This window comes from Protobothrops mucrosquamatus, unplaced genomic scaffold (assembly GCF_001527695.2).
Source record: "Protobothrops mucrosquamatus isolate PMUCROS unplaced genomic scaffold, P.Mucros_1.0 scaffold36, whole genome shotgun sequence".
NCBI classification, from domain to species: Eukaryota; Metazoa; Chordata; class Lepidosauria; order Squamata; family Viperidae; genus Protobothrops; species Protobothrops mucrosquamatus.
The window spans coordinates 458,231-467,885 of NW_015386420.1; the positions used below are offsets into that span (position 1 = coordinate 458,231).

At 36.2% G+C, this 9,655-nt stretch overlaps 1 protein-coding gene across 1 annotated transcript in view; it reads right to left on the bottom strand.

The window, feature by feature from the left end:
• Positions 1-9,655, bottom strand: part of IDE (insulin degrading enzyme) — a 70,951-nt gene that overhangs the window by 45,592 nt on the left and 15,704 nt on the right. The window contains exons 2-4 of the mRNA XM_015811289.1: positions 4,124-4,308; positions 2,860-3,067; positions 675-844 (exon numbers count right to left, since the gene is read on the bottom strand). Of these exons, the coding sequence (XP_015666775.1) occupies positions 675-844; positions 2,860-3,067; positions 4,124-4,308 (563 nt within the window). The remainder of the gene's footprint in view (positions 1-674; positions 845-2,859; positions 3,068-4,123; positions 4,309-9,655) is intronic.

A 9,655-nucleotide genomic window follows, 5' to 3' on the forward strand; every position in this document is an offset into this window, starting at 1 on the left:
AGTAAGACTATGCCTGGAATACTGCATCCAGTTTTGCATCACCAAATTACAAAAAAGATGTTGAGACTTTGGAAAAAATGCAGAGAAGAGCAACTAAAATGATTAAAGGCCTGGAGACTGAAACATATGAAGAATGGTTGCAGGAATTGGATATGGCTAGTCTAACAAAAAGAAGGACAAGGGGTCATATAATAGCAATATTCCAGTATTTGAGAGACTGCTACAAAGAAGCAGTCAATTTATTTTCCAGCACCAGAAGGCAAAACAAGAAACAATGGATGGAAACTAATCAAGGAGAGAAGCAACCTGGAATTAAGGAGAAACTTCCTAACCATGAAAACAATATACCAGTGGAACAGCTTGCTTTCAGAAGTTGTGGGTGCTTCATCACTGGAGGTTTTTAAGAAAAGACTGGACAGCCATTTGTCTGAAATGTTATAGGGTCTCCTGCTTGAGCAGGGGGTTGGACTAGAAGACCTCCAAGGTCCCTTCCAGCTCTATGCTGAATCAAGGAAATTTAATTACCATAATTCTAAAGGCTGCAACATCAATAAGATTCCACAACCTATGCCATATATCTTTATTTGCATGATAACTGAATGCTTAGAAAGATGAGGAATCATATCCTCATGGTGTAAGAGACCAAATAATGTAAAAATTGCTTTCTTAATTACCTGTCCCAAATTTGCTAAATGGATGATTAGGATTTCCAGTAGCCTTTTCTAGTTGAAATAGTCTCCATGAATCGTTCATTAAATTCTTCTCATGCTCAGAATCAACAGCATTCACTTCTCTATCTTTGCAGCTTTCATCAAAGAGAGGGCACAAGAAAAATTGGGCAAACCTATACAAAGGAAGTCCCATATTTTCCAGATTAATGTACTGAAATACAATAACATTTTTAAAGTTTAAAATAACAAGTATGGGAGTATACAACATGACTTTGGTTTTTAGTTCAGGATAGATAACTTTCATTCATCCTTGATCTTTACCTCTGCTTGTGTCTCTATTAATTTACTCATTTGGACCACTGCAGCTGAAAATCACAGAATGACTCCCAAGTAATTGTTCCATTGTAATTCACTTTACGGAGCACAAATTATTATCAATTTAAAAATTTAAGTTAGGTTAGAATGGATGGGCAATTTGTAACCCACACGGAGCATTCCAGCATATATTTAATGAAAAGAATCTGGGTGGCATACAAAAAAGGGCCTGTGTGAAAGATGGCCCCAGCTGTGCCACCATGAAAAGCCAGTCCTTTTGTGTACCAGCGAGGTCCCTCTTTCACAAAAGAAGGTCCTGGCCAGTGCACAAAAGGAGGACCCAGCCCATGTGCAAAAAAGGACCTGGCTGGCACACAAAAGGAGGTCCTGGCAGATGCAGCACACTCCCATCCACCTGTAGCTGTCATCTGACAACCTTTGGGACATTTCCACAGCACCTTCCTCATGCAAACCCAGTGGAGACAGGAATGTGTCAAAAATATGGGTGGGCCCAAATTTTGCTCTCATGACCACAGAGATGCTGTGACAGCTGGAACTTCCAAGGATATCGGCTGTAAGTGCCTTCATTCAGCACCACTGTAACTTCAAACAGTCACCATTGTAACTTCAAACAGTCACTGAACAAATGGTCATTAAGCAAGGACTACCAGAAATAAGTTCATGGCTATATAAAGCAGTAAGGAAATTTAAACCCAGATATCGTCTTACATATTAAAGCACTGCTGAGTTTCTTCTTCCTGGAAAACTATTTTTATATATCAAACAAGGGACTTATATAACATTTTACTATTATATCCAAAATATCAACAGACTTTTTCCAGTTATTTAATGTACAAAATATGAATATTAAATAACTGGAAAAAGACTGTTAACATTTTGAATATAATTTTAAATTATTGCAGAATTACTTCAGAAAAGCAGAAATAATCCAAACTCCATAGAAGCTATCCCTTTATTAGATTAACTGAATTTGTACAAATTGTGAAGTTTAAAAAAAATTCTCTATGATAAAGAAAGCAAAAAGGATGAAGCAGATTATAGATTAATACATTCTGTACTAGTTTCCCTGGTTAAATGTAATGATAGATTTCAGACATACAAAGTTGAATTTAGCAAATACAGATTAGCTTCATATCAATATTTTCCCAAAGCTTACTATGAAGGAGAAACAGCAAATGTTTCTAAGTTTTCAGATTTGAAAACGTAAATCCCAGTTGTAAGAGTCAAAGTGGCTTCTATCCTATTAGGAGATGCATAAAACCTGGCCAGTTGAAAAACCAGAAAGCAACTTTTAAATATATATATTAGCAAAGTTGGGAATATTTGGGATTGGTTTTTTTATTTAGCAAAAGTCAATAAAAAATTAAACTGGACAGGGTTGCCTAGTGAATAGAACAGAATCTTGAGTAAAATGTCTTCCTCCTTCCATATGAGAGCGTCTTGTAGTAACACTTACTTCAATATTGTAGGATCCGATCTGAGTCAGTCACTGGGGCCAAAAGTTTATTCTTCCAAGCTTTAGGACTTGTGCTGGAGCCCATTCTCCCATCCTCATGAGGATGAGCTTCAGCACAAATCTGAAAGCTTGGAAGAATATACCTTTGGTCCCAGTGATCAACTCAGATTGGATCTTGCAACATTATCCTGGGATACATATATTTTCCCTCATTTGCAAAATTCAATATTTTTCAGGTTGCAAGAAAAGGAATTATAATGATATTCACTTAAAATTTCGACTGGTCTAATAAAGATTATGCTGGAAGTACAGAGTACATTAGGTAGAACTTTTATTCCCAGTAAAAATCACACAATGGTTAACAATATATTTACCGAATAATTATGATATGCTTACCTGTCAAGAGCACCTTCTAAGTGTTCGTGTGAGACATCAAAATAGTAGTTGGTGTGTTCTCCACTGGTAAAAGCATTTGAACTCCCTCCATGTTCACTGAGAAATTGGCTGTACTCATTTTCTTTTGGGAATTTTTTAGTTCCCAAAAATAGCATATGTTCACAAAAATGGCTTAATCCAGGAATATTAATGGGATCAGATAATGATCCTTGTGGAGAGAAAAAAAAATATAACAAGCCATTATAAATTTTAAAGTTTTATTAAAACATGCCCAACTTCTACAAATAGATTAATTTTTTAAAACGGGATAGTTGTAATTAAATCAATGCGGTATAGGAAACTTTATTTACTTCAGAAAAGATCAACATATGAAATCAATTAAGTAGATTTATTTACTCTGTAGCTAAGTCATACTAGAATATATACAATTTCTTCAGGCTATTCTTCCAGGTAAATCTCCATTGAAGTTATAGTAATATATACTATCAGGGCTTTTTTTCTCGGAGAAAAGGTGGCGGAACTCAAACCTGGCCACGCCCTCATCAAACCCTAGGACCGCCCCTTTAGAGAACAGGATGCAAGTAAAATTTGGGAGGGGCTATTTCCGGTGCGGCCGGCCCGGAAAAAGGTGCCGGAACGCGGTTCCGCCGCGTTCCGGCTGAAAAAAAGCCCTGTATACTATTAAGAAATCAAAGGAGAAGGTATAATGCAAGCATATGAAACTGCAAAGAAAAAAGATATGTTAAATAAACTTCATGAGAGTCAATCAAGACTTTATTTTACATAAAAATAAAAGAAAAATATTTAGAAAAGTTGCTGTTAGCTTAGTGAGATTACTTTATTCTGTGCAAGCTTTTTGAAAAATATAAGCAAAATTCTATACCATAGTAAACACTATTAGAAGATGCTGAATCTACTACTACTATTACATTACCATTTCTATTATTATTACCATTTTACTTTCTTCTTGCTTGCTTTTTTATTTCTTGTAACCTATGATTATTTATTTTTTATATAATTTCTTACTGGTCCTTTGCTATCTGTAAGTTTATAAAATAACATGAAAATCTTCAGTTGTGCCAAGTAAACATACAAATCTGATTAAATAAATTCTAATTTGAACTACTGATTCTTGGGAATAATGTTAGTAAAATTTCCAAGCAAATTTACAACTCTACTTAAGTTATGTAAGTAAATGATTTTGTAACCCTGTGTTATCATACACTATAAAACCAAAACCAAACCAAAGTATTTGATTAAATACCTATGTGTACATCAAGTGTAGCTGAAGATTTGTCTGTAGTGGGATCACTGATAAGCACTGCTTTGATGCCATTTGCCAGTTCTAATCCACGATATTCTCGTTTATCTTCAGGTGATTTGATAATTACATTTGTTATTCTTTTGATAGCAAGATCATTCATTTTGTAGTATATTTCTTGTGGAATCCTAAAAAAAAACCAGGAAAGATATCAGGAAAAGTTGAATTCAAATAATTTAAGATAGTATTACGAACATAAGAATATAAGCAGTGTCCTGCTGCATCAGACCCTGGCCTAACCCTGGCCTAGTTCAGCAGTCTGTTCTTACAATAGTTAACCAATTGCACAAGAAAGTCCACTAATCTTCCAAGAGACGGCCTTCAGAGGCATTCATGCTATCACCACAGGCTGATAGCATTGATCCCCGTTATTTCCATTATGAGGTCCAGTCCTTTTTGAAGCCAGCCAAGCTAATAGCCAGCACATCTTCTGATAAATACATTGCTGCAACTAAAAAGATCGTAATGGATTCAGTTTATTAAGATAACTCATTTAACAGACTAAAGGTAGTCCTCAACTTACAACAGTTCACTAGTGACCATTTGAAGTTACAACAGCACTAATAAAAGTGACTTATGACTGTTTTTCACACTTACGACTATTGCAGCATCCCCATTGTCACGTGATCAAAATTTGGATACTTAGCAACTAGCTCATATTTATGATAGTTGCAGTGTCCTGGGGTCATGTGATCACCTTTTGTAACCTCCTGACAAGCAAAGTCAAGGGGGAAGCCAGATTCACCTTACATCTGTGTTATTAGCGTAACATATGCAGTGATTCACTTAGCAACTGTGGCAAGAAAGGTCGTAAAATGGGGCAAAATTCACTTAAATGTCTCACTTAGCAACAGAAATTTTGGGCTCAATTGTGGTCATAAGTCAAGAACTACCTGTATAAATCCTATTCCTGTCTTTAACTATTATACTGTAATTTATCCTTAATTGTATCCCTGCTAACTATTGATTAATAATAATATTTTCCAGAGCTAAATTCTGAGTTAAATAAGAATGTTAACACTAATACCCAATTAATTATCTAAATAAAAATACTACTCCATTCAAACCATAGTACAATAATGCTCATCTTATCATTTGTTTTGGCAGGCCATGCCTAGATTTATATGGCTCTTTGAATCCCAAATGAAAAATTTAAGGTTAGCAAGAACTTAGTGAATTGAGCAAGATAGACAAGTTTCATAATGCTAAAAACTTCCTGCAAGGATCAGTGAAAAATCCATTTTGTTCATGATCTGCACTTACAGGAATTAACTGCAACATACATGAACACTGCGGTCATTCATGCAGGGTTCCTGGCGTGACTATGCCTTTGTCCGAACCTCAAGAAATACAGTGATCACATTTTCAGTGTTTGTTCTTGCAATATCTTATTGCTGGTTGAATTGCACTTAGATATAATAAAGGAATAATTTTTCTAGATTTTGTGCTCAAGACAGAAAAAATGAAATTCTGACTTTGGGATTTGTTGATTAGATAAGTTTGTTGTTACACTTTGGGATTTACTAATAAGTTTGTTATTGTTGTAAAAATTGCTAGTATATACTAAGTACAGTTTGTCCTCATCTTATGGCCACAATTGAACCCAAAATTTGTTGAGCAAGACAATTGTTAAGTGAGTTTTGCCCCATTTTATGACTTTTCTTACCACAATTGTTAAGCAAATCACTACAGGTAAGTTACTAATACGGTTGTTAAGTGAATCTAGCTTTCCCATTGACTTTGCTTGTCAGGAGGTTGCAAAAGGTAATCACATGACTCTGAGGCACTGCAATCATTATAAATATGAGCCAGTTGCCAAGCATAGAATTTTGATCATGTGACCATGGGGATGTTGCAATGGTCATAAGTGTGAAAAACGGCCATAAGACATTTTTTCAGTGCCACTGTAACTTCAAATGGTCACTAAACGAATGATTCTAAGTTAAGAGCTACCTGTATGCAAAAGTAAAAAGTTGAGTCTGTAATGTTAACTTTATTCTACTGCATTGAAAAGAGACGGAGGTTAACGCTTTTTTCCCCCTTTACCTCACAGTTTTGCTTCCCGTTTTTCCCTCCCCCTTCCTTATTCTTTATTTTCACTTGTATTTTGATAATCTGAATAAAATTAAACTATATATATATATATATAACATATATATATTAGGATTACTGTGTGTATGTGTATAAAAAGATAAAATGTAGGAACAATGATAAAAATGAGAAGAATCCAGTAATGTGGGGCTATTTTTCTTTTACATTACTGCATGGTTTTGTTGTCTGTATTTTGGATTAACTTTTCAACTATAACTCTGAAGAAAACAGCATATCTTCTTCAACCTATCAATTAACAATATTAGCATACCATACCCAATTTTCCTAAACCATTTAAATGACTTGTACTGTACTTCCATTTGCAAAGTGCTGAATTATTTGTACCCAACAGCTATCTACTTCATGATAGCAGCATGCCATTCTGAAACTTTAAGACAAATGCAAAATGCATCAGCTTTCTAGAGCAGAAAGGCAATATAATTATTCTAAATACACAAAAAAAACCCGCTCAAATTCTGTGACACTACAATCAAGAGATATAAAGAATCAAAACTTGCATTTCAAGAGCTGTACTATTCAATTGCAGTAATTAAGAAGAATTAAGAATTAAAAAGAAGTTAAGCAAAAGGAAACCTGGGAGAAAATAGAAACAAAATAGTAAATTTCATCAGCAGTAATAGAGAAAAATGTTTCACAGCAAAAATTATATGAATAGCAAATTAAATTCCATATTCCTACACTCTACCTTCACTAGTCGGGGTTAATAATTGAGTACACAACAAAGAAATCTATATTCTACAGCAGGGGTGTCAAACTGCTGGCCCGCGGGCCGGTTTCATCATACCAGAGCTGCATCCATCCCATTGCCGGCAATGGCAAAATAGTCCCGATACATCTCGCAACATCACGTGACATCGCAAGTTTGACATGTCTGTTCTACAGTATAGACTCTTTATTAAAGTACTCTGGACTCCACACCGTACTATAGGTGATCCAAGTATATAAAACAGACCTTGGCTGTTAACATTAGAGTTCTATGCTTAAAAATCACATACACATTTTTTCCAGCTAAACTTATTTTGGCTATATAGTGAATCAAACAATAAAGCAAAAGTATTTATCCTAATTTATCTAGTAAATAATTTACAATGACATTTTATGCCAGCCAGTATGATAGTCTGATATGAGAAAGAATCAAACCGAGAAAGGAGTCAGTCTGCTAAAAATTAAAGAGTTGCAATAATAATAAAGGTTGCTATAATACCAGCAGGATACACAGAAACATTATATCCTATCAGCGTGTCATTTACTTCACTCATTGAAAGCACAGCAAGCTTTCACATAAAAACACAATTTTTCTCTGGCTGCCTTTGTGGAGGTTCTTCAGAGCTTTCAGATACTGCCCAATGTGTAGACTTTTAAAGTTGCCATGGTATCAGTTTTACATGTGGTATGTCATCATCATTTAATACAGTATGTCATAACAATCCATTTCCAGAAACATCAATTGTATAGAATTAAAATCTAAAACTATGAATCTTCCATCTCTGGAAAAGGCCTCCAGAGCCCTGATCGGGCCACGCGGGGTGCGCGGAAGCATTCCCTGGCTTTAGATCCAGGCTGCAGCGGCCTGGAAAAGACCTCCGAAGCCCCGAACCAGCCTCCGGAGACACGTGGAAGTATCCCCCAGCTTCGGTTCCGTTCTCTGTTGCAGAGAATAGAGGCCTAAAGTACCATGAGATCACGCGAGATCAGTAGTGTGAGATCTCGCCCCACTGATCTTGCATGATCTTGCGTTACTTTTGGCCTCCATTCTCTGTGAACGCACCGAAGGCCTGGAACAGCCAAGAAAGTGAAGGATCTCGATTTTCGCAGGGTGAGTATTGAAGGTCTGGTGCCTAGGGAGACCCACGGTGGGAGTGGGGAAGGAGGGCATAACCAGGGTGAATGTTGCAGAACCACTGTGGTCGCTCGTAAGGATGAACGACTGCCATGGTTCTGCAATATTCATAACTTTGGGACTTGCTCGTAAGCACTAGGGGGTGCTCATCACGTAACTTTGAACGAACGTTAAGTGAACACTCGTAACTCAGGGATTATCTGTAGTAGTTTATAAAGGCTATCCTAAATTTTGAATCCACACGTACCATGTCTGGCTACTTCAGTAAGTAATACTACTATGTAAGACTCATCTATAGTAAATAACTATGGTATATTAATGTTGAATGTGGTTGAATGAAATAATCTTCCTCTGCGTTTCAAAGCAGGATCTATCTTAAATATCATGTTGTAATACCTATTGGTGTGTGAAGAACACTGGACTGTTACTAATATGTAAGGAAGATAGGTCCTGCTAATTTTATTAGACTTCAGAGCAGGGAGGTATCCATCCTCCAGACAATATCACATTTTAAATCTAGACAGGGTTCTAGGATGGCAATTAAAATATTTTCTAGCAACATTCATAATATCAATAAAGTATTTGTTATACAGAGGTGAGCAATAGAGTAGATATTTAGCAAAATCAACAGCAAAATTATATTAGATTTTTTTAATTCTGCTTTTATTACTTACTTTATAAGTAACTCAAGGCAATGAACATACATAATACTCCTTCTTCCTATTTTTCCCACAACAACCAGCCAGTGAGGTGAGTTGGGCTGAGAGAGAGGGATTGGCTGAAGGTCACCCAGCTGGCTTTCATGCCTAAAGCAGGAATAAAACTTAAGCCTCCTGGTTTTTAGCCTGGTGCTTTAACCATTAGACTAATGGATCTCAAACTAACCTTAAAACTAGTTATTTGTTGTTTTATTTACAACAAGGGTCATATAAAGAATCATAGCATCTTCTGATGATTATGCAATGATTAAAAAGACAGCTTGGCTAATATCTCAATTGGCATAGATAATGGTGACAAAAGAACAAGGAAACACGGTCATCCGTTAACTGTCTAGCAAAAGGCACACATGATTTTCTCGCTGCTTATGAATAAGGAAGATGCATTTAAAGAGGACTAGACTTTCATCTTTGCTCAGAAACAAATTACAGAAGTTATCTCCTTTGGGATAGTCTATAAATACTCAGCATGCATTAATTAACTAGGAAAGCTTTTACCACTATTAGCAGATTGATTTCATAAAACATTCTCCTCTATGGAATTTAATGGAGTATGATCTTAGTCAAATTTGAGAGAACTTAGCATAGGAGAACCATGATGATCATTGGAAGAGGCGTTGTCTTACCTGAACGCCGTTTCTCAGCACGGAGATGGATAATCCACGATTGGGTTAACTTAATCCTCCTGCCCAATCAGATCAAGTCAGCCAAACTTGCCACGCCTGTCCTGGGCCTATCATCCCCCAGTTTTTGACGAGGACGCAGCACTGGCTGACAGCAAGACATATTGGCTCACAGACTAACCCC